The 25,357-nt window shown below is 45.0% G+C and overlaps 1 protein-coding gene across 1 annotated transcript in view; it reads right to left on the bottom strand.

Annotated features, from left to right (window-relative positions):
- The window catches only part of LOC146188596 (uncharacterized), a 116,439-nt gene that overhangs the window by 23,159 nt on the left and 67,923 nt on the right, over positions 1-25,357 (bottom strand). The window contains exon 5 of the mRNA XM_084605086.1: positions 8,618-8,745. Within this exon, the coding sequence (XP_084461212.1) occupies positions 8,618-8,745 (128 nt within the window). The remainder of the gene's footprint in view (positions 1-8,617; positions 8,746-25,357) is intronic.

Here is a 25,357-nt window from a genome sequence, read left to right as displayed (position 1 = left end):
AAATAAGGTCGAAATTTTTGAACCGACCAAACAACGGCGAGGCACTCTTGCTCGGTAATAGTATAGTTACGCTCAGCTGCAGTAAGCGTACGACTGGCGTATGCGACGACTTGCTTTTCAGACACTGCGTTGCGTTGGAAGAGAACCGCGCCAATACCGTGGCCACTGGCGTCTGTGTAAAGTATGGTGGGCGCGTCAGCGTCAAAATGGCGAAGCACAGGAGTGGAAGTGAGTGCCTGCTTGAGAGCTTTGAAGGCGTCTTCACATTCAGTGGACCAGGTGTAAAACACTTGGGAAGATACGAGCTTGTGTAACGGGGCAGCAATTGTTGCAAAGTTCCGAATAAAACGGCGGAAGTAGGAGGCTAAGCCAAGGAAGCTGCGAAGATCTTTCTGACGTTGGGGCCGAGGAAAATTAACGAAAGCCGTAATTTTTTCGGGATCATGATTCCTGCCTTACTGACGACATGGCCAAGTACTTTGATGGTCTTACTGGCAAAGTGGCACTTCTTGGTATTCAGCTGAAGCCCCGCCTGGGCAAGGGACGTGAGGACATCAGTGAGACGCTGTAAGTGCTGAGCGAAGTTTGACGAGAAGACAATGAAGTCGTCGAGATAACATAGGCATGTTTTCCATTTCATGCCGCGAAGCACGGTATCAATCATGCGCTCAAAGGTGGCCGGCGCATTGCAGAGTCCGAAAGGCATCACGTTAAATTCGTAGAGACCGTCGGGGGTAGAAAAGGCAGTCTTGTCCTTGTCTGCATCTGCATAGGAATTTTCCAGTGTCCCGAGCGGAAGTCGAGACTGGAGAAATACTCAGCGCCTTGGAGACAGTCTAATGCGTCATCAATACGAGGGAAAGGGTAAACATCCTTGCGCGTGATCTTGTTAAGTGCCCGGTAATCCACGCAGAAGCGGACTGAACCATCTTTTTTGCGAACGCGGACCACAGGTGAGGACCAAGAGCTCGTGGATGGTCGGATGACATTTCGAGCAAGCATGTCAGCAACTTGCTCCTCAATTACTTTGCGTTCGGCTGCTGAAACGCGATACTGCCGTCGTCGAACAATAGCGGAGCCGTCCGTCTCTATGCGATGAGAAGTGACGGAGGTCTTCCGCAACGCTGAGGAAGTCTTCCCCGGAGGTCTTCCCCAACACATCAAAAGACTCTCGGTGCCGCAGGAGGACGTCTAGCAGAGCTGTGGACTGCTCAAATGTAAGGTCAGGGCTGATGGCGGCTGCGAGCGCACAGGATGTCGGAAATGGAGGCTTGGCAGGAGGCGGTGGTGCGCTGGAAAGTGTGTTGAGGGGAACGGGATCGCAGTCAAAAATAAACCCAACTGTGGCTGCTCTGCGCAGTAAGAACGGCTGGAGAGTTGTATTAAGGGCCGCGACGACCGTGCAACCACAGGTGAAGGAGGTGAGGCACGAAGGCAAGAGCTAGGCCGTTGGAGGTCCACCGAGGAGCGGGCATAACGAAGGCTTCGCCATCGAGAGGGTAGTCCAATGCCACGATGATCAGCTGCTCGCGTCCTGGGGGCAAAACGAAATCAACTGCTGCGAACACGTGTGGTGGTGAACAATCAGAAGTCGGTAATATATCGGGGTCCGCAAGATGAATAAGGCGCTCACGGCAAGAGATGAGGGCGGACGCCGACGATAAGAAATCCCACCCCAAGATCATGAGATGAACGCACGTGGGGAGCACAATAAATTCGATATGATGCTGCTGGTTATCGATGAGGACACGTGCTGTGCATTGGCCGGTGGGTTTCACAAGAGTTCCATTAGCTCCACGAAGTGGCGGACCGATGTATGGCGTTATAACTTTGCGCAGATGAGAACACAGAGAGAAATGCATGACGGAATAAGCGGCGCCGGTGTCGATGAGGGCCTCAACGTACAATCCTTCAACAATCACTACTAACATATTCGACGGTCGCCCAGGAGGAATTGTAGATTTCGAACTCGAAGTAGCTTTCTCTCCAAAAACTGCTTCGGTTAGTTTTCCGTTATAGGTTGGAAGGGTTGCGAGGCAGGACGAAGCGGTGACGTGCGGCGAAAAGGCGAAGGGTATCGGCGTCGGGAAGGACGCGAGGGCCGTGAAACATTGGTGGAATTCGGAGGAGAGGAAGAACGCGGGTAAAAGTCTGAGTAGGGCAGTGCAGAATCATCAGGCTGGCGCACGCGGGCAAGTTCAAGGGGAGCATAACCTCGTTGGTCGTTTTGCTGGCGGCGGCGACAGACACGGGCAATGTGGACACGTATCCCACAATAGTAGCACACAGGGCGGGAGGGGCGCCAGGCTGTAACAGGACGGCGCACTGTAGGATATGGTGCCATGGCAGCGACGTGACCGCACACGGGTGCCGGACAAGTCGGGGAAGGCGGAGTGGGTTGACGTGAAGTAATCTCGGCATAGGTTGGCAACTAATGTTGGGAGGCGGCGAGGGAGGTTGGGAGGCAATGGGAGGTGGGGCAGGTGCCACAGTGCAATTGAAATTCGTCAGTTTATCTTTGATGATGCTGCGCAAATTCACCGTTGCTGGCGGAAAAGTTGGAGATACTGCAGAGGGGTTGGTGAGGCCGTAGAGCTCCTCTCGGATCATGGTGCGGACTAGGGACCGCAAATTTCCATCTATGAGGGATCCACCATCACTGGGGTCTTGCACGAGGCGGCAGGACTGTAGCTGGTCCAGATGTTGACATGCGGATGTGATGTCAGATACGGACGACGGGCTTTTAAACACGAACGCATTGATAGCAGCAGTGTTGATGCCCTTAATTAAGTCTCGAACATGCTCAGATTCAGGCATAGCAGCGTCGGCATGGCGACAAAGGGCCAGAACGTCCTCGCTATACGACTTATAGGACTCGCCGGGCTGCTGGAGACGAGCTTCAAGTTTTTTCTTTGCCTGCTCTGAGCGAGCAGGCGGAGTGCCGAAAATTTTCTTTAGCTGGTCCGTGAATGTAGGCCAGTCAGCGATGTCATCCTCGTGATTGAGGAATCAGGTTTTGGCGACGTCAGCCAAGTAGAAGACGACGTTGAGCAGTTTATTAGCGTCATCCCAGCGGTTAAATGCACTGACCTTGTTGTAGTTGTCGAGAAAGTCGTCGACATTTTCACCGCGAAGGCCAGCAAAGATTTGGGGATCGCGCTGGCGGCTGGTGACAGTCCAGGCAGGGGCAGCCGCAGTAGGAGGAGGAGACGCCGGGGGTGAGCGAGCACCTTTGCCCTCATCCATAGCACAGGGCCTTTGACGCAACCGAAGACCTAAACGGAGCTCCAGGGAGAACGGTAGGTGGGTCTAAAGCGAGAGGTGGGGAATACTAATCGCACCTCCGCCACTTGTGGGACAGCACTTGCACAAAACGTCTGCTCTATTCCAGAACCAGCTGGCACACAGCGCGCGACGCTCCGAGCAGCAGTCAGCAATGATGATGAAGATGATGGATCTATACAGATGAAAGGGGTGAAAGTTCACGCGTTGCGCTCACAATATATGTTTATAGCTGTCAGTACATCTGATTAAACTGCTTAGAAAGGTGGTATAAAGTCGGCTCTTAGCTTTATCTTATATTTTAATGACATTTCTACATCAATAGTCAGGAGAATTACTTATATAAATGTAATAAATAATTACATTTTTTCTTCTCTTTGCAATACCATTGTACTGCCCTGACTGCGATCATGAGGCCAGCTCAAAAATTTAACGAGTATTTTTCACGTTGCAAATAAAGACTTCAATTCATAACATAGACACCTTATCATTGGGCACGTGGCTACAAGGTTGAGGTGGTAAATAAATGTTCATTTCTAGCAGCACCACAGGTAGAACTTTACTTGAATTGATCTATATTTCTACTACGTATTGCTAATAATGGATCCGCCCTGTATGTCTCAATCCTTTTCGTACTGGCAGTGACACGTAAAGGGCGCTACTTAGCCCTGAGATTTACGTTATCGTTGCTATATCTATTGTATTGTTACCCCGTAGTAGGCTCTCAAGAGACAATAAAATGATATTTAGGAGTGGTTTATTGGGTAGTCCAGAGAACAGGAGACCGCGACCAGTGGCGCAAGGTGATTATGTCACGAAGCAAAATACCGGATCCAACAAAGGTAGCACAAGCTTCGAGAGCACGCAATAACTGATCAGCGAAGAACCCTGAGGCCTTCATCGTCATTTGTGTTGGCGGAGTGTCATCGTCTTTTTTGCAACGTTGATTCGTTTGTACGGCTTACTTCATAATCAGCAACTTGCTCTGAAAAGCTTTCTTGGAGGTTTATAAGAGAAGCCTTAGTGTGGAGTAGTCATTAGGCTTACAATAGTATTTAGTGTACCTTGTACCCCGCAGCCAGAAAGAACCGCACCCATTTTTTTGAGCGCGTATAGTTCGAGAAGTACTTATTTAGGTTCATTATGTTATGGCAGTATGATAGCATGCAATTTTCAAGCACTCTAAACGACAGGGATGTAAGGGGAAACGATTATTTTGCATTTTAGACTTTTCTCATTAAGCTTAAACCCAGTTGTTTTTTTAATTCCTTATGCACAGTCACAATGACAGACATCTGACTATAGAACACTGAAATCCATCGGCGATGCCGTTTTTGGGTGGCCAGCTCCAGTAAATTTGGCAAAAGCTTGGTTCGTCTGTTCCATCTTTTCCAAATACATCGCTAATTTACGGACGCTTATGTAAAAAGCCGTATTTTTATCACCCATCAGCATGTACGCCATACTAACATGCCAAAATATCAGCAGAAGAAATCCTCATTTAACTTCGGGCTTGTCTACCATCGCCACGGCAGCTCTGCCAACTCCCCACTAGCCAGAAAACACCTATTCGGGCTTCACAGTGCCAAGAATACTTTTATCAAAATTATTTCACAAGATAACTGCTGGTTTCTAATACTTCTATCATTGCCATTTGCTCCAAAGGGGTTGTACTGCATTTTTCGTACTCCGCAATATGCGAGGAAAGCTGCCGGTTGTCTAGTGACTGGTCACAACCTACTTTTATGTGCACTCAGCAGCAACTGCAATTTGCGCATCACAAGGTGTGTGCCGCAGTAGCTTGAGCCCAACTTGATATAAGCGATGGGAAAAATGCTGCACAGAACTAAGTAACCTACGCATCACCTTGCAGGCATTATATAACCGTCTTCGTTTGTCAATGGTCTCGTATATGTCTACGCCTTGACTTCCTAAGATTTTCAGAAATGAAACGCGTTTTCAAGATTGGCAGCCACGCATTTCTACGTTCAAGCATCGCACTCGTGCTGTCAACTCCAAACAGCTACGAAAGTTTTAAAAGTGTTTCTAAAACAGCTTGCTTTATTAATGTTTTTGAACCGGGCATCTTCTGGAATTCAAACTCATGCACGGGTTCCTAGCTTTTCAGAACAACGTATCGCGTTGTAGCAGTACACTGAACACATGAAGCTTCTCTCATAGCCTGAGTCGCTTTGAAACGTTAAACCTCACAAACAAAAAAACAATAAACATTGAACACATGAGCTCCAGTGTGGGAGTTGGCTCTCACGAAACGTGTTTAACATAGCTCGATTAAAGAACTTTGATAGCGCTGCAGCAGCTATGTGTCTTCCTGATATGTGGTTTCATTTTGAATGCTTTGTCACTATTCACAATAACTCAGTGATATGAGATTGCTGAAACGCTGGAGAATACCACGCATGCCTCATGGAAAGTATGAAATAATGAGATTTCATCGAACCTTTTTCTACACTCTAGCAGTTCTCACAAAAGAGATGATAGAGATGTCGCTTCTTATATAGGCTATTGTATGCTGTTCAAACTTCACTAAACCAATCGGCCGAAATATAGCTTAAGAGAAGTTCTGGATGGCAAGTTGAGTAGCTGATCATTTTAAATACAAATGAGCCAAAGCCCCACACAAACGAAGGTACTCGCGCTCTGTCCCGTGTTTCTCCCTTGGTGTGTTGTGTGTGTGTGGCTTCAGCGCCTTTAAATTTAAAACATTTTGGAGATCATAGGCCACGACGTTTTGACGAGAGTTCCAAAATAACATCCCTCGAATGATCTAATACATAACTGACATAAGAATGCGCGTCGCACACACTGCATTCTCTTATTTGGTCAGTTTCGATAGGCAAGAAGCAAGCGAAGGCTCATTGTACCCGCCAGGGGACTTGTCCAAAGCTAGAAGTCTCCTGAAACATTTTTGCGAGTGCGTCTTTTGAGAAAAAAAAGGACAACTTATGCAGCTAACGAACAGCCCCAGTCAAGGCTTCCTGAAATATTTTTATCGTTTCAAGAATGAATGCCTCGAATAATTGAACTTACTTGAGTGTTTCGCTACCGAAAACGATTCCACAGAGACTCTTGAGACAGGTCAATCATAGTCACGAAACGCAACTGGTGAGTTACAAGATTTTTCGGTCATAATCTTAAAAACGATTGCAAATGTTTAACCCTGAGCAGTTGAGTTGAAAACTGAATATTGTGCAAAGTAATATAAAGCACCGTAATTGAAGGTGGCCGATATAAGGAAGTATAACATTGAGAAACTTGAGCATGCTGTAAAGAACGGGGGAAGCCTTAAAGTGGTAAAGAAAAAAAAATTGGTCATAGGCAAAAACCAGATGTATCCGATAAGGGAAAAGGCGGGCAACGTCATTAGGAATTTGGACAAGATAAAGTAACCAAGAAGTTCTATAGCGATCTCAACAATAGCCAAAATAGTCAGGACCGTAACGAGATTGGCAGTAGGAAAAAACAGTCAGACCTTCCACCAGTGACGAAGGACGAGGTCAAGAAAGCATTAGAAACTATGAAAAAGGGGAACTCAGCTGGAGAGGATCAGATAACTACAGATTTGCTGAAGAACGGAGGGGATATCGTGCTAGAAAAACTGGCCACCCTGTATACGCAGTGCCTGGTATCATCGACGGTACCGGAACCATTGGCAGAATGCAAATATTAACCTCATTCATAAGAAAGGGGACTCTAAGCACCTTAAAAATACAGACCAATCAGCTTACTGTCTGTTACGTATGAGTATTTACTGAGGTAATCTCTAATAGAATCAGGACAACCTTAGACGGCAATCAAGCAAATGATCAAACAGGTTTTCGGAAACGGTACTCTACTATCAGTCATATTCATACCATCAATCAGGTGATAGAAAAATGCTCGGAATATGACCAGCCCTTATACATAGCATTCATTGATTACGAAAAAGCATTTGACTCAGTTGAAACCTCGGCTGTGATGCAGGCATTGCGAAATCAGGGGGTAGATGAGCCGTACGTGAAAGTTCTGGAGGACATATATAGTGGCTGCACAGCAACCATAGTTCTTCATGAAGAAAGTAACAAATTCCCACAAAGAAATGTGTTAGCCAAGGAGACACCATCTCCCCAGTACTATTCACAGCTGGCTTAGAGGAAGTATTCAGAGACTTGGAATGGGAGCAGTTAGGGATAAGGGTATATGGAGTATACCTCAGTAATCTGCGATTTGCTGATGACATTGCCTTACTAAGCAACTCGGGGGATGAACTGCAAATATTGATTGATGACCTAGACAGGCAAAGTAGAAAGGTAGGCTTGAAAATCAATATGCAGAAGACTAAGTTAACGTTCAGCAGCCTCGGGAAGGAACAGCAGTTTACATTAGTTTGCGGATTACTGGAAGTAGTAGGCGAATATGTCTACTTAGGACAGGTAGTAGCCGTAGATCCGGACCATTAAAAGGAAAAAACAAGAAGAATAAGATTGGGATGGAGCGCATATGGCAAGCAATCGCAGATTATGACTAGCAGCTTACCAGTATCGCTCAAGAGAAAAGTATACAACAGTTGCATCTTACCTGTACTCACCGATGGGGCTGAAACGTGGAGTCTAACCAAGAGAGTTCTACTTTAGTTTTAGACAGCCCAGAGGACTATGAAACGAAAAATGATAGGGGTAACATTAGGAGATAGGAAGCGTGCAGAGTGGGTCAGAGAAATAATGTTACCGACATTCTAGGGGAAATTAACGAAAAGAAATGGGAATGGGCAGGACATGTAGTGAGAAGAGAGGATAACAGATGGTCGCTAAGGGTAACAAACTGGATTCCAAGGGAAGGAAAGTGTAGCAGGGGCGGCAGAAAGTTAGGTGGGTGGATGAGATTAAGAAGTTCGCGGGGGTCAAGTGGATAAAGCTAGCACAGAACCGGGTCAAGTGGAGAAATATGGGAGAGACCTTCGCCCTGCAGTGGGTATAGTCAGGCTGATGATGATGATGATGATTAATTCAGGAAAAAGCTTCCAGGTATACGTTGTAACATGAGCACACGCCGGTTACATGAAAATGACAATGACGATTCTTCACCATTTCTTCAGACAGGAAGCGAAATACTGACATGAAAAAGCACTTAAAACTCGCAAAAAGCCATTTCAATATGCAGTGAAAATATTTTGCCGCCATAAGGTTTTAAATCTTTTGCTGCCACTCCGAGAGCTATAGATGTTTTCGCGTTTTCTCGACCGCTTTCTTGTATATCTCAGATACACTGCTCCCTTTCATACAATTACCCCATCGTTTTCTTTAACACCGCTTACAGATTCATAATCAAAACTTACGGTTCCGTGGTGTTTATGAGACCATTTATGTAATTGAAGTAATCTTCGTGCAACATCAGCGTGTCATTTTCAGTTATAGTAATGCCAACACTACTTAGTTTTTCTTGCAGCTCCGAAAGGAAAGTAATCTGCAAGAAAACATAATATTAGCGTACTTTAGTTCTTAAAAAGACAATATTTGTAAATGTTCGTTGTTGCCATCATGGAACCTATTTTGCAGTGATATCACTGCATGAAAATAAGGACTCCAGGGCAACCTTTGGAATCATAAAGCTTTCATCATATCCCACACTCTGCCGCTAGGAAGCAGCAATTTAACGAAAGAGTACATTCAGTTGAGTCATAATAAATAATGCCGCACAACAATATTGACATTCTTTTCAAAGGTTGCACAGCAGTTATTTCGTTTCTGCCAAATTAACTTCTAGTAAATTGTTTGAGTATTTTATAACACCGCATTTTAAACAAAATCTCTTTCTTTCTTTAGAAATGACAACGAATCTGACATTCAATTGAGGTTGCTGTAAAGTGCGTAATATTGCATGATACATATGCGGTCTGCTTCCTAGAATATTTGTTAAATAATCCTGTTGTTGTTGTTATTGTTGTTGTGGCTGTAGGAAGAAGGAAAAGAAAATGCACGGGCCTGCTACTGCCTTAGTAGCTTAGCCACCTCCTCTGAGCCGGCATACGCCCCTGCTGGCATGGTTCTACCTTCTTGATTCTCCTCTGTAGCGAGCACAGCCATCGGCGGAACACGCTCAGCAACTGGGGCCCTATTCTAAACAATTTGCCATTTTGTTCAAATTGTGTCGTACGCCTGATGCGCGCGATAAGATGGTGCCAGGTTACCGAAACACGCAATCGGTTTACGTATTCTAACAAAAAAGAGAAAAAAATGATAGAAAAAAGCGGAGTCCTCTGCTACTATGTATTCTTGCCAAGTATGAAAAACGACGATACTTCATAAACCCAGCCTCTGCAGTGCCTTCCGCGATGCGGACGCCTCAAGTGGCAGTGAAGGCCAGTGAAATATGTTGCTGCGTTGCGGATTCAGCGCATTAGCCCATACTTGCGGTTGAACAATCGTCAGCAGGTAAGCATGCGGACGCTGAGCGAGTTTACGGACATGAGAAGTTTTACAGCTCAATAGCAAGAAGGGCAACAGAATATTCACATTGGCTTGGCGAAGGATGAGAGCGGGAATTGACATTTCTCTTCATGAGCGCCGGGGACCTCTCACATTCATTTATAAGCGGCATTTATTAGAAAGAAATAAAACGTTTGTACCTCATTTTAAATGGAAGGAGTCGAAAGATTTGCGAAGTCACTCCAGCACTGGCAATGGGACGCCCACGCATCCAGCATGGTCCATGTCCGAGGACAGCGCTAGCAGTCTCAAAGCATCAATTGTTGTTGGCAACTAGATATGTCATCCCCCTTCATTGAACAGCTACGTCAGGACCATCTACTGTCAGATCAGCAAATCTGCTTCATTTCCTAATATCTTATGTCGGCTTGAGTTGTGTAGAGCGCGGAATGCAGCTCAGAAAGAGAGGGAGAGAAAGTGTTTATGTACATGCGTGTGTGTGTGTGTGTGTGCGTGTGTGTGTGTAAATGCGTGCATGTGTGGAAGGCACACACACACACACGCGCGCGCGCGCGCACACACGCACACACACACACACACACACACACACACACACACACACACACACACACACACACACACACACACACACACACACACACACACACACACACACACACACACACACACACACACACACACACACACACACACACAGATCTTGTGCGTTTCGCGGCAGCCTTTCGGGATCCCGCCCGTGAAAATTTTACTGACTTAGTGCAAGGCCTAGATTGTGCATTTGGCACAGTCGGTTGTGTGTGTGGCGGAGGGGGAGGCACACGCAGGCCGTGTATACGCGTGGCTTGCGAACACGCATCCAGACACACACACAGATGACTTAGCGAAAGGCTGCAGGCTGGCCTTGCACTTCGTCGGTTAACTTTCATGCACTGGTGCGCGAAAAGGCAACTCCGAAAAGCGAAATATATCTGAGAAATAGAGACAGACAAAGAAAAACACACAACAGTAGGTAGGGTAAATAGACATTGCGCAGTAGGCTATTGTACAAGTGCAATGGAGCAAAAGCGAGTAACAAAGAAAGAAAGTCAGAGATGACTCAAGATATCGTGGCATGAAGCTAGGGTGACGCCGAGTTGCCGTTTTTACTGTCGAAAGAGTACAATGCACGCCAATAAAGGAAGAATAGCTTCGAGCTGTACTAGAAAAATAAACACAAAAAGTAAATTTGTATCATAGCATGTTCAGGAGTACTTATTTTTGTTTTTAAAAAATAGAAAACAATTACTCCAGAGCACGCTATGATAATACAGGACCATAACTGTATTAACGCATCACATGTGTGGCAAGCAAGCACGTTACTTTATAAAAAAGATGTGAGTAATTTTGCTTGCTTTTTCTGTCATGGGAAGACTCTTCCTTCCTATAACATTCAAATGGGTGCATAGGTTTAGACAAACAAGATAGTGTTCAGGAGAAACTTTTACGGAAGTCCTTTGTAATCCCTCGATGCTTGTCCCCGCGACGTTCATTGCACAGCCAATGCACCATATGACTCCTGAATTTGTCGCACTCGTCAACCATCCAGAAAGATAATTTGAAAGCAATGCGATGCTCGCTGTCATGCCTCTTCTCGCGCAGATCAACCGATTGAGTTAGCAGACCGCCATTGTTGCGCTTGGTAAAATCTGCGCGGAACGATGGTTTCTCTAAGAGGGCATGCCTTTGCAACGGGCGGATGGCAGTGTCCTCGTGCGGCTGTAAATTTGCGTCTTCCACCCAGAGTAGTTGTCTATCAAATTAAGGTGAGTTAGCAGCCGCCTATATTCATGCCAAATTTGCCGTCTTTATGCGCTCACCTCAATGTAGCCTCAAATGTGGCGCCCAACATCTGACATATACGGTAATGGCAGCACATCATTTACGTCATAAAAGCGTTTTTGACATCACCGTAGAGATATGCAAACACAAGGTATTTCCCGCTACACATCAGCCAATCAATTTTCAGGAAGCGCCTCTTGATAGGAAGCCGTGCATTTACCCCCTTTGGAATATAAACACAAGTTCTTTCCTCCCTACCATCTATACCTTCTTTTTTCTTCCACAGTTATGTATACAACCCAGGTAGCATGAATAAGTCTGCTAAAAGCCCGTTTGCAAGATCACGTCATTTTAACTTCACCGCAAAAAGCCATTTCACCAGCTCAAAATTACGCTCCACAAATTTGAAACACGCGATTCTTCTGTGAAACAAACGGAAACAATATGGCGCCAAAACAGCGGCCATGCATGTCGAGGCACGGCTGGTCTCGAGGGAGAGCATGCTTCTGTTCTCTTACAACGTCACCAGTGAAATGTTTCCACCTCCTGCGCGTCCCGGAACCACTGCTGCAGTTCTGCTACCGCCGTTCACGCGCAACGGAAATGCTCGCTCGCCCTTCGCTCCGCCAGCGTCAGTTGCAACCGAGAGGTCCTGCCATTTGACCCCTTAAGGTTTATACAAAGACGCTGCAATCAGCGTTTGAGATTTGTTGTGCACGAGGATTTGTTGTGCACGAGGAAGGTTTATACATAGACGCTGCAATCAGCGCTTAAGATTTGTTGTGCACGAGCAAATCAACAATCCGCTCACGCGCAGGCGTGCCTTTCTCACTGCGGCCGAGCGGGGTCGAGTGAAGCTTAGGGTACAGTTCAACATTTTAGCCCCTTATTTTGTACAAATATAAATTTACCAGGCTATGCAGTCTGCCTCTGAAAGCTGTAAGCAGGTGTAGCGCCACCTGACCTGAATGCATGGCAAACTGTTGGGTGGAGATTATCTCAACAGCAACCGTTTTTGTTCAAAGCAAAAGAGGCAGCGGCGAAAATGCATGGCGTGTCTCAGATTCAGAGTTAGGGTTCGGATTTGGGTTTGTGGGGTTTAACGTCCCAAAACGATTCAGGCTATGAGAGTGAGCAGCAAATATTTACGCATTTAGTTAAAATTTTAGTTGTCTACTGGAGTGGGATATCCTAGCTTTGTTCAAAACAAATCAGTTGGTTTAAAGAAAGAAGGTATATATGCAGTCTCGCAACTACGCACGTACATGACCGACGTAGTCGGTTTAATGAATAGATAACGAACACTTTTAATCAATAAAATGGGCATAAACCGTTCAGCTAATTGAAAAGAGTGGCAAACAGTAAAAACATTGTCCTTCAAGTTACACATCGTACTACATATTCATAAAAACATAACCTGCGGCTAGAAACTTCACAGTGTCAATATCTTCCTGGAGGGTTTGTGCAAATAGAAAGCTGGCCTGTGGTTACTCTATGTCACTTTCTTGGCATAATTCACAAGAATGATTCTAAAAATTGTTTTAAATATCCAAGAAGCGGACCTTATAGCATGGCTGTTGTCAGTTCCCCCCGGGCCAATCAGCAAGGACAAATTCACAATTGTGCTAGTTGAAGCAGGACATTTGAAAAACATTTGTGTGTGTTAGGTGCACGAGATACTTTTTTTAGATAGACCTTGCCCAACAGATCAACAAACTCTGGTTGCGGATAATGCAGCCCATTAGAATTGTTGTCCTCGTAGAAGAGTGCGCATGTGGCTGGTTCTTTCGCTAGTTTAAATGAGGATAGCACAAGCGTTACACCCGAAGTACTTGATTAACCTACCAATGTATCCAGCGATGTAAGCTAAACCGCAATATGTGACTGTGGGTAGTGGGATGACAGCAGATGGCCCGATAATTTCTTCATTTCATCGGTTACTGATTGCGGCACAGAAGATATGATTTCTTTGGCATCGACGCAAGCTGCCTTTATTTTGCTCCGAGATAAACGTTCTCTCCGCGCTTTATTTTTACTTTCCCGAAGAGAGCCTTAATAGGGTCGCTATATTGAGTTAGTAGGTGAAAACGGAGCCGACACATTTCCGAAGGACATATTCTACAATTTGCGCAGTAAACTCCGTCATGAACAGCATTTCTTAAAATGTTTCATCAGTGATAGCTTCCTTTCTTAGCGCTTTAAACGTTTCTTGGGCATGCTTTCGATATAGCAAGTGACTAGTTTGATAGCCACTGCAACCAAGTATCCCCTGCGTCGTTTATTGGCGTTATTTTACCGCTTCCATGGCAAGTGGTGCCATGAATGTCAAACCATTTTTTGATTGTATCCATAATAAACATATTATTAGATACAAAGTTCATTATTACAACGTTTATTAGCAATATTAAAATAATGTTTAGGATACGACATATTTGTTAATATATGTATTAGAATATCCTTGAAAACTCAACTTTATAGTATTTACTAATTTTGTTATACTAATACTTTATATCGTGCAAGCACTTTGCACCTTACATTACATTTTCGGAAATGATTTTCGTACTCGATACTAAATTGATAGTTGCGCATCTAGCGCTGAAAGACTGATTTGTTGTTGCAGGCGAGTTGCTGTCATATTAGCCTTTAAGAAGCTTCGATGTGATCACTGCTCGTTCCGTTTTTTATTATTCCTATTCTCGTACAGGCTAGGGAAAAATTCAGATTAAAATCGACAAAATTAGCTACCATGCCGCAATGTATGCCATATTTTTGTCGAACATTTGTTGATGCTGAGCGACAATGTTTTTCATATAAATACCCCGTTCACGTGTGTAGCACGCTGACGACACTCTGCTGCACCATCTGACTTCTATGTGCTTTTATTTCGCGGCTGCACTCGCCACGAAACCCGTGAAAGGCGGCGCGAAATGCAAAAGCCACCCGCCGCCGCTGCAGCAAATGCGGAGTGATGGATGGATGGATGAAAAAAAAAAAAACAATATAGGAGCGTCCTCTTTCAAACCGGGAGGTAGCAGTTAGTATCATGCTCATTTTCCCCCATATCTTAATTATTCTTCTAGATCGGTTAACTAAACTATCACTCTATGTATTTAATTTTTGTTTCTACATTACTAACATTATGTCTCTTTTCTGCTTTTATTCCACCAATCTTCCAATAGTTTTTTGCTAGTTTCTAATGCAGGTTCAATCACCCGGCCACTAGTACCTCTAAACCTCAGAGTTTCAGGAAGAGTGACAGCGCCCGCATCGACTTCCGGAAGGGTACCATTACTTTCCAGTATAATATGGCAAATTGTTTGTGTGAATTTACCACATACTGCACATGCGTCATCTTCATTTTTATATTTATTTTTGTAGCTCTATGTTCTAAGGAACTATGATCTTGCGTCGAAAAGTAGGGCGCTGCATCTTGAGTTATGAAAGAAAGCTTCCTTCCTAATGTCCCTTTTCTTTTATAGGTATAGATCCACACTGTTTCTTTGCCATAGAATTTATCCAATTTTGAACAGTGAACGGTGAAGTGAACAGTGAGCAGGTCGCACCCCTTGCGGTGGCCGAGAACATAAGTCAAGGAGAACCATTACAATTGCTGCCGCGGCGATTTAAAAGTCCGTAGGATAGAGTTAGCGCTCTCCCTCGAGACCGGCCGTGGTCGAGAATAGGGCTGTGTGGCAAAACTCGGTCTCTACGAATGGGCACTGCTGTTATTTTTCAGGCACACCTAAATTTACAAGGGCTTCGCTTTTCGGCCCATCGCAGAGCAAAGCACTTCCCGTATGAGCCCTTTTTGACTCTCGTCCACCATTTTATTTCGAATCTGGAAGTCTTGCAGTGGTGTGACATGGTAATCAGAGTCGAACTTCGGGGCACACCCCCGTCACCAAGTTCGAATCAACTTTCTGTCCTAGCAACTGGTTTTTGTCGTTCTTCTCTACAAGGGTGCCAACTACCAAGTTACGAACAATGCTTTCTTTCTCGTCTTCTGGTGTTTGTCGTTCTAGCTCTGCAACAGTGGCGAAATTGGTTTCTGGCCAACGGGACGCTCCTTCGGATACCGGCGAAATGCTCAAATGTCATGGCAGGCTGATTGCAGTGCCACCCTCTCAAATGAAAGGACAGGTCCGAGTTGGCGCTCTTTCAAGAACCGACGAAATGCTCAAGGTTACCGTAATGTAGTTTTCACTAAAATATACTTCTAATTAAGCGCACTCTGTGTTGAGGTCTCTAGTCTCTTTATGATCACTCTTTTTTTTATTATTTCTGAATCCAGCGATCTACTTTTTTGTTAAATTTAGATCCAGCGACTGGTGCCCACATAAGGTTAGGTAACAGCGGTGCGTCTATGATGCCGGACGAGACCACCAGTACCCGACCACCAGGACAACGAGTACTAATATCGTTTCATCCCAATACTAAGATACCGACAAAAATCCCACTTTATTGAACGCATGAATGTGATAAATAACAGCTTACGTTTGGGAACTGTTCCTCTAACCAGCGAACACTTCTATTTTTCGGATTCATGATTTCGACGGCGAGCATGGCCTGCAAGAAGGAAACAGAAAACTACACGTCGCACAAGTCCATTCGACATCCTGGAAAAGTGGATGGTGACATGAGGTAAAAGGATAAAAAGCAGTCTAGTTCAAATTCCATAAAAAATATGTTATTTGTTATGAGGTGCTCAAATTGCAATTTTAATTTTGTAAGGTTATTTGAAATCAAAAAGACAGAAACTATCTTTCGACTATTTGTAAGAAGAGACTTCTGATGCGCGTACAAGAAGAGAGTGAGAAGTTTGGGCTTAAACTGAACATTAAAAAGACAAAGATCATGGCGTCGTGCCCTATCAAGTTCTGGAGCATCAATGAACAAGAAGTGGAAGCCGTGAAAGATTTTCTGTTCTTGGGCTCCAAGATTACCTCGGAAGGAGACTGCAGCCATGAAATTAGGAGACGCCTGCTTCTGGGAAAGAGAGCAATGGTTAGCCTTGACCACCTAGTAAAGAGCAGAGACATTCGTCTGCCAACCAAGATCCGTATAACTCGTGCTATGGTCTTTCCAGTTGTGATGTATGGATGCGAGAGTTGGACTGTTGCAGTTGGACTGTTGCAGTTGCAGTTCTGGCAGTCCAAGGAACTCTCAAGAGTCTTCGCCAGCACCACAATTCAAACGCGTCAATCCTTCGGCGGTCAGCCTTTTTCACAGTCCAACTTTCGCATCCATGCATCACAACTGGAAAGACCATAGCACGAGTTACACGGATCTTGGTTGGCAGACTAATGTCTCTGATCTTTACTAGGCGGCCAAGGCTAACCATTGCTCTCTTTCCCAGAAGCAGGCGTCTCCTAATTTCATGGCTGCAGACTCCTTCCGAGGTAATCTTGGAGCCCAAGAACAGAAAATCTTTGGAGGGTCAAACTCTAAAGTTAAAGCTCAGCTACTTTGGTCATTTGATGAGAAAAGAGGAGTCGCTGGAGAAAGATTTGATGTTGGGAAAGGTTGAGGGTCGCCGGAGAAGGGGTAGGCAGCGAACGCGATGGTTAGATGGCATCCTCGAGGCACTGCAGATGAAGTTATGTGATGTTGGGAAGATAGTGAGAGGCCGGGAAGCATGGCGTGACATGGTCCACAGGGTCACGAACCGCCGGACACGACTGAACGACTAAACTGAACTTTAATCAAGCTGTCCTTTTTCGTTCCCAGTCTTCTCTTTTTAAATGCAAATTCAAAAACGTCTATTTTAATGCTTATTTCTGCCATTTATTTCACATCTTTTTAACATAGGCCCATCAAACTGAATAGAAAGAAGCTGCAGATCCTATCAGAAAAACATTGTTTACAAGTGATGAACCTTTATAGAGTCGAGGGATTGGTTAGCACCATCAACGTTTGTGCTATGCGCATCTTATTAAAGGGGCAATCTACTTTCGGACGACAAACTTAAAATAATACTTCACTCTAAAACTTACAGATAAAGAGCGTAGCTTTTTGATGATCGGACAGGGGTTGTCGACGCCATCAACAGTTTACGCACTTTGTCTGACCCCTGTCTTTCTAAGTTGAAACTCCCCTATTGAAAACACTGCACCATGAATAAATGGAAATTTAAATGAACTCTAAGATATTTTGATATGATGGGTATTTGGTTGGTAAATAACATTTGCGCTCAGTATCAATGATACAATACACAGTTTCTATTCTACATTACAAATATTGTAGAATATCACCAGTCATGCAGTATTGTCATGTCTCATTTGCCTTTCATAGAATCGATGTCTGATAACGCGTAATACGGAATATCAAGGATCATAAATCTCATTCATAACCAAACCGTACCGCGATATCATTCAAAACAATTGGTCGGGTATGTTTCACATATCGCACACATCAAATGGTGAGACAGCGCTTGCTTGTGTAATCATGATCAAGGCGTCACAGTACATGTGACATAATAAAAATTGTAAACTAAATCAGATAAAATAAGACAGTAACTGCAGAGTAATGAATGAATTGGAGCATAGTTGTGGAGTGTATTTCATTTGTTACTTAAAGAAAAACATTTTCAATGGCAGTGTAAAGAACATTACAAAATATGTAATTAAGGTGTTCAAGAGGTCCTGCGCAATATTCGTTGTAATCAAATACATTTTTTTCGTGTTGCCATGCAGTATAAATAAAATGAGCTTGATTAAACTGTGCCAATTCATACCAATAAACACTGCTTTCGCGCGGGTTGATTGGTTTATGTGGAAATAAAATGAGGCTAGGTGTTTGCTTTTTTCAATGATATGTGAGTCCTAACGACATTCTGAGAGGATTACAGCAGTATCAAGCCAACAGCAGCTTTAGCGACGCGATACTTGTTCGTGCCTCTGATGAGCTATGCACTACGCAGCAACTGCTAAATTAAAAAAAAAGCTTTCCTGCATGAAATAAAATTATCTCAAAGAATCTACATGAGCTTGAAGGGTTTAGATTTCATTGTCAGAGGCATTACCTTTGATGTGTTCAAGTTGACAACCAGCCTATGCATGCAAAACAAACTATGGGGAGATTGCTATTTTTCACTTTGCTCTCTTATTCTGGAAGAAAAATACTGCGCATGACGGGAGCATTACAGCATTTTAGCAAACTTCAAAAATAATTATTCAACATCAACCAAAATGCCTTTGTTGGATCAAACCATGGCATCCACTATTTTTGAGGTACTGAAGGAAACCTGAAGTTTACAAATACCTTCTCATTTTTCTACACTACACTTACCAGCAAGGAACATGCGAGTTTGCAGAAGTGCGAAATTACGGGATAATATAACTGTTTCAAAGAATGCTGATGCCTATACTCAAGCAGTATATTCAACATGCACTACAACAAAGAGAAATTTTGTTTCGGTAAAGATAATGAGACAGGTTACCAATTTTTATTTGCGTAAATACCATGAATTTTCATAGAAATCTACGATAGTACTCCGCTACACCTGGGACGTTTAAAATTTGATGACCCAATTACTACCATGTTATATCAGCCTAAGGTAGTACTAATGCCCTAATAGAAATACAGGTTTAAATGGCAGCACACCTACAAACCGACACCGCGTGACCACATAACGATGGTGCGACATTCAGTGAGTTATCACGATGTAACCTGTCGATTGCCGATGAGAAGGCATTGACTCGAGCGAATGTATTAGAACAAACAACAATGTCACGATCACATTTTTTGAGTGGTGCTCTTTTTTTACTTATAGTGTTATGCGCCACGCCGTCTGCTAAATTGTGCAACCTACAAAAGCTGCGTATTTTCCAGCCGCATGACATACACAATAAAATGCAGAACGAATTTAAATGTTGTCTTTTTCGTTTTGTGTCATTCGTAGGGTGGAAAATATTCAGCGATTTCCCTCGTAGGGGGTGGGCAATAACACGTCATACACCAGCCATAAACATTTATTGCGGCTCCTGTTGTTTTAGAATTGTAACCTTGTATAGCGCTGCATGATGGAAAACTAATAAAGTACAAGTACAAGAGAAGGGGTGGTTCCATTCAGTTTTAAATGAAAGGAAGGTGGTGGTAAAATTTTTATTTCTTCCAAAATTAAGCAAATAGTTCAAGGACCACCAAGGTAGCACAAAGTGGGCTATGAAGGGTGGGCCCCGGTGGGCCCGATGTAGGCAATGCAGGACAGCCCCGGTGGGCTCAATGTGGGTGCTGCAAGAGGGGCCAACGTAGGCCCGAAGGGGGCTATCGACAGAGCCCCAATGGGCCCCACTAGGGGCCGATGCAGACAGCCCTTGCGGGGCTGCCCACATTTTTCCAGCATTGTTAAAAGGGCACATCTCGCCAACTCCCCGCGATGGTCCTACTTTGGACCGATTTGGGCAGCCGCTTTGGAGGAACATTATTTTTTTTATTTCTGTTAGCCCCTCAGATAATGACATAGGACCAATGCGGGTTCTATAGGGATAGCCGCACTTGGGCTTGCGCACATCGTTCTCATAGAGGTCCGACGCAGGAAATTGATGGAAAGCCCTGGTCGAATTTTTCCCAATCAATATTTAGGCACATAATTAAGTAATTATTTTATACGTGTCCGCACTTTCTAAGCAGCCACAATATTCAATTTTACAATAATTCACAACATTCATCTAGCCGACATGACTTTATGTACACCTTGTTCAGCCTATGGAGATGTGTGTTCTGAACAGTAATATTGTGCTGGGAGTTGCAGGCTGTCCAAAGCAACCACATAATAGGCAACAGTTAGCAATCAGTTTGTTTTAGTATTTTTGGCGCAATTTGCATGAGCGCGAGAACTAAAGCCATGAAAATCTCTAATCGACTAAACATGGCAACAACTGTTATATATCATCATCATCATCATCATCATCATCATCAGCCTGATTATACCCACTGCAGGGCGAAGGCCTCTCCCATATTTCTCCACTTAACCCGGTTCTGTGCTAGCTGCATCCACTTGACCCCTGCGAACTTCTTAATCTCATCCGCCACCTAACTTTCTGCCTCCCCCTGCTACGCTTTCCTTCCCTTGGAATCCAGTTTGTTACCCTAAGCGACCATCGGTTATCCTCTCTTCGCACTACATGTCCTGCCCATGTCCATTTCTTCTTCTTAATTTCCACTAGAATGTCGGTAACTTGAGTTATTTCTCTGACCCACTCTGCACGCTTTCTATCTCTTAATGTTACCCCTACCATTTTTCGTTCCATAGCCCTCTGGGTTGTCCTCAACTTAAATAGAACTCTCTTGGTTAGCCTCCACGTTTCAGCCCCATAGGTGAGTACAGGCAAGATGCAACTGTTGTATACTTTACTCTTGAGCGATACCGGTAAGCTGCTAGTCATAATCTGCGAGTGCTTGCCAAATGCGCTCCATCCCAATCTTATTCTTCTTGATATTTCCTTTTCATGGTCCGGATCTGCGGTTACTATCTGTCCTAAGTAGACATATTCGCCTATTATTTCCAGTATTTCGCTACCTAATGTAAACTGCTCTTCCTTCCCGAGACTGTTGAACATTACCTTAGTCTTCTGCATATTGATTTTCAAGCCTACCTTTCTACTTTTTCTGTCTAGGTCATCAATCATTATTTGCAGTTCATCCCCCGAGTTGCTTAGCAAGGCAATGTCATCAGCAAATCGCAGATTACTGAGGTATTCTCCATCTACCCTTATCCCTAACTGCTCCCATTCCAAGTCTCTGAATACTTCCTCTAAACAAGCTGTGAATAGTACTGGGGAGATTGTGTCTCCTTGCCTAACACCTTTCTTTATGGGAATTTTGTTGCTTTCTTTATGTAGAACTATGGTTGCTGTGCAGCCACTATATATATCTTCCAGCACTTTCACGTACGGCTCGTCTACCCCCTGATTTCGCAATGCCTGCATCACCGCCGAGGTTTCAACTGAGTCAAATGCTTTTTCGTAATCAATGAATGCTATGTATAAGGGCTGGTTATATTCCGAGCATTTTTCTATCACCTGATTGATGGTATGGATATGATCGATAGTAGAGTACCGTTTCCGAAACCCTGCTTGATCCTTTGCTTGATTGCAGTCTAAGGTTGTCCTGATTCTATTAGCGATTACCTTAGTAAATACCTTATACGTAACAGACAGTAAGCTGATTGGTCTGTAATTTTTAAGGTCCTTAGAGTCCCCTTTCTTGTGAATGAGGATAATGTTTGCATTCTTCCATGCTTCCGGTACCGTCGATGACACCAGGCACTGCGTATACAGGGTGGCCAGTTTTTCTAGCACGATATTCCCCCCGTCCTTCAGCAAATCATCTATAATAGTAATTTAGGACAACATCTAATGCAAATAAAGGTTCGAAACAATGTTTACGCATTTGCACGCACGCCTTCTAGCCCCATTTCTGCCGATTTGAGACCTACAGCGGTTTTGTGTGGGCAGCCCCAATTGGGCTGGATATTGTTTTTGAACCTAGAGCCCACCTGCCGTTGTATGGGCCTTCAAGGTCTCCACAAAAAACCGATTTTGGTACCATGCGGGCATGCCCGCCTTCCAGCCCCATTACAGCCTATGTGGGACCTAAAGCGGTTTAGATAAGGCTGCCTCATTTAGGCTTCACGAGGGCTTGCCCAAATTGAGCCCTTATTCATATTTCACCTACCCTCAAGTAACCTACAAGGGGCCGATTCCGACGCAGGAAATTGATGGAAAGCCCTAGTCGAAGTTTTCCCAATCAATATTTAGGCACATAATTAAGTAATTATTTTATACGTGTCCGCACTTTCTGAGCAGCTACAATATTAAATTTTACAATAATTCACAACGTTCATCTAGCCGACATGACTTTATGTACACCTTGTTCGGCCTGTGGAGATGTGTGTTCTGAACAGTAATGCTGGGAGTTGCAGGCTGTCCAAAGCAACCACATAATAGGCAACAGTTAGCAATCAGTTTGTTTTAGTATTTAGCGCAATTTGCATGAGCGCGAGAACTAAAGCCATGAAAATCTCTAATCGACTAAACATGGCAACAACTGTTATACAAATCATCTATAATAGTAATTTAGGACATCTAATGCAAATAAAAGTTGGAAACAATGATTACGCATTTGCACGCACGCCTTCTAGCCCCATTACTGCCGATGCGGGACCTACAGCGGTTTTGTGTGTGGGCAGCCCCAATTGGGCTGGACATTGTTTTTGAACCTAGAGCCCACCTGCTGATGGACGGGCCTTCAAGGTCCCCACAAAGGACCGATTTTGGTACCATGCGGGCACGCCCGCCATCCAGCCCCATTACAGCCTATGTGGGACCTAAAGCGGTTTAGATAAGGCTGCCTCATTTAGGCTTCACGAGGGCTTGCCCAAATTGAGCCCTTATTCATATTTCACCTGCCCTCAAGTAACCTACAAGGGGCCGACTCTGGCAGCACGTGGGTATGTCCGTTTTCTTGCCCCACTACGGTCAATGTTGGTCCCACAAATATTAATGGGGGCGGCATCATTTCGGATTTATGAGGGCTTTCCCATAAAAAGCCCACATTTAAGTTGGATTGTCCTCAAATATCTGGCAAGGGACCCTTGTGGTCTGGATGCAGGAATGTGCTTTGCATTAGCCCAAGAAACCCCGCTATGGGACCCATGGAGGAGGGAGGGGCAAGCCCAAATGGGGCTTGCCCACTTTTGCCCCAACGGGGAGCGATGCAGGTTTTATGATGGCTGTCCCAGCCCCACTTGCCTACATCAGGCCTACCTGGGCCCCACTTTCTTTGCTACCTGGGCAGGGACGCTGTCTCACAGGAGGTAGGTGGGGTTCCCTTGAGATGTCGTTGCCTCCACCACGGGGTGGATAATCCGGCGTTGGTCTGCTGGCTCGGAGATACGAAGGAAAGCCTCCCAAGCCTCTGCGGTGTTTGAGGTGTCTGGTGTTGTGTGAACAAGTCAATGCCACGTGTATAGGACAGCACGGAAACGATCAGGATTTGCACGTAGGAGCTATCTGTTGCGGGGGATCCTCCTGTATAAGTGGGGGTGAGGAAGTATGCCCCTGTTCGAGTTCGCGCCATTGGAAGGCCACGCGTACTCACAGATCGCAGTGTGCGGGAGAATATGCGCGTCTTTCGGGTCAGCAGTTCCGTAGGCTGTCTGTGTAAGAGGTGTGCAGAGGAACATGTGAGATATTACTATCAGGGAACGCAAGGGGGCCGAACATCCACTGTTTTCTGCAGCTGAGATCTTCAGCGAGAGTGTACGCCTGTACTTTACTGCTGAGTGACTTGTGGGCTGGAGCCCAAAGGTGCAATCTTAAGGTGGAAGAGGGTGGAATATAAAGTAGATTTTGTACGCCTGTCAAGACATATGGCCGGAATCGTAGTTACTGATAGACTGTTGAGAATGACGATGACGATTTTGGTATTATGGTCGGCTAGCAAAACGCAATGGCAACCTTCTCTGATTCGTCAGTGTTTATACATTGCGAATATTGCAGGCTGTGCTTCAGCTGCAGTGAGGGCTACCGCTGCGCCATCAGCGCTGCCTTGACGGGGTGATAAGAGGCGTCCGTATATGTATCGTCCGGACGTCCCTTGGAGCGCTTATCGAATTCACGCGTACAGTCGGCCCGTCCCTCGAGGTGGTGTTTCGGGTGCATCCGTTTGGTAATGGGGAGCGATGCGGAAACTTCGGCGTTATTCCAGGGTAAGGTCAGCAAACTGGGAGCCACCTTCGATGGTAAGATCTGAACTAGCTGCAGTACCGCTCGGCTAGCCTGTGTGAGAGCCCCTCGTATTGGGGGTGAAAATTGCTTCGATCAGTTCGCTTTTGTATTAGGGATTCTGAGATGTATTCGCTTATGGATAGCTCTGTACATGGGAAGAATCAGTGCCGTATTGTATGCTATTAGACGTTACGTCTCTAGCCGTTTGTTTCATCGCGAGTGCGACTTAGTTAAGGTGAAGAGTAGGTGATGTACAAGCAGGTGAACGCTTCAAAGAGGAGCTGGAGGTTGGGCTCTCGCAGGCAGTGATACTTGTTGGAGACTCGCTTAAGGAAGCGTCCGATATGTACCCGTGGCTGGTCGATACGTTGGAGCATGGAGGCATTCCTTCAGTTGGCTTCTATGTATAGGCCCAAGATCTTGATGTGATCTGTACGAGTGATGAGGTTGCCTTGACCCCAGAGGTTAAGCTGAAGAAGTTTCTTCTGTAGGCGCCGTTCCGGGGCCTGGATGATATAATCTAACGTTGTTCCCGAGCAGGTTAAGTCAACTGTACTGAGACAACTTCCGATCCGATTGACAGCGGATTGGAGGGTTTTCCTATCTGGCCGTCACTACCGTGCGTAATTTAAAGAGAGATGTCGCCGGCGCAAATTATGTGATGTAGGTGGCGGATGTTGGCGAGTAGCTTCGGCAGGCCCATCAGTGCAACATTAAACAGGTTCGGCGAAAGCACGAAGCCTTGCGGCTTGCCACGGTCTCCCGTAGAGATGATGGAAGGGTCTCCCGTGCCCGCGTTACATTGTAGAGTGCGGTCGATGAGGAATTCTCGAACGTATATGCATGCGTACGGTGTTCCACACCAAGAGTCTGAAGTTGTTCATGCATCGCTTCATGAAGGGTGTTGTCGAAGGCCTAGGCAACATCTAGGGCGACGATGACTTTGGGTTTGGTGTTGCGACTCACAAATACCTGGTGATAGCAGAATGTCCGGGACTGCTAAATGAGGGAAGATGCCAAACATTGTATATGGTAAAAGATGGTTGTCTCTGAGTTATCGTAAGATGCAGGTCTGGATAA

The sequence above is a fragment of the Amblyomma maculatum genome, chromosome 5 (genome assembly GCF_055883805.1).
Source record: "Amblyomma maculatum isolate TAMU_Amacu chromosome 5, ASM5588380v1, whole genome shotgun sequence".
Lineage (NCBI taxonomy): Eukaryota > Metazoa > Arthropoda > Arachnida > Ixodida > Ixodidae > Amblyomma > Amblyomma maculatum.
This window is presented reverse-complemented; position numbering and strand designations above follow the sequence as displayed.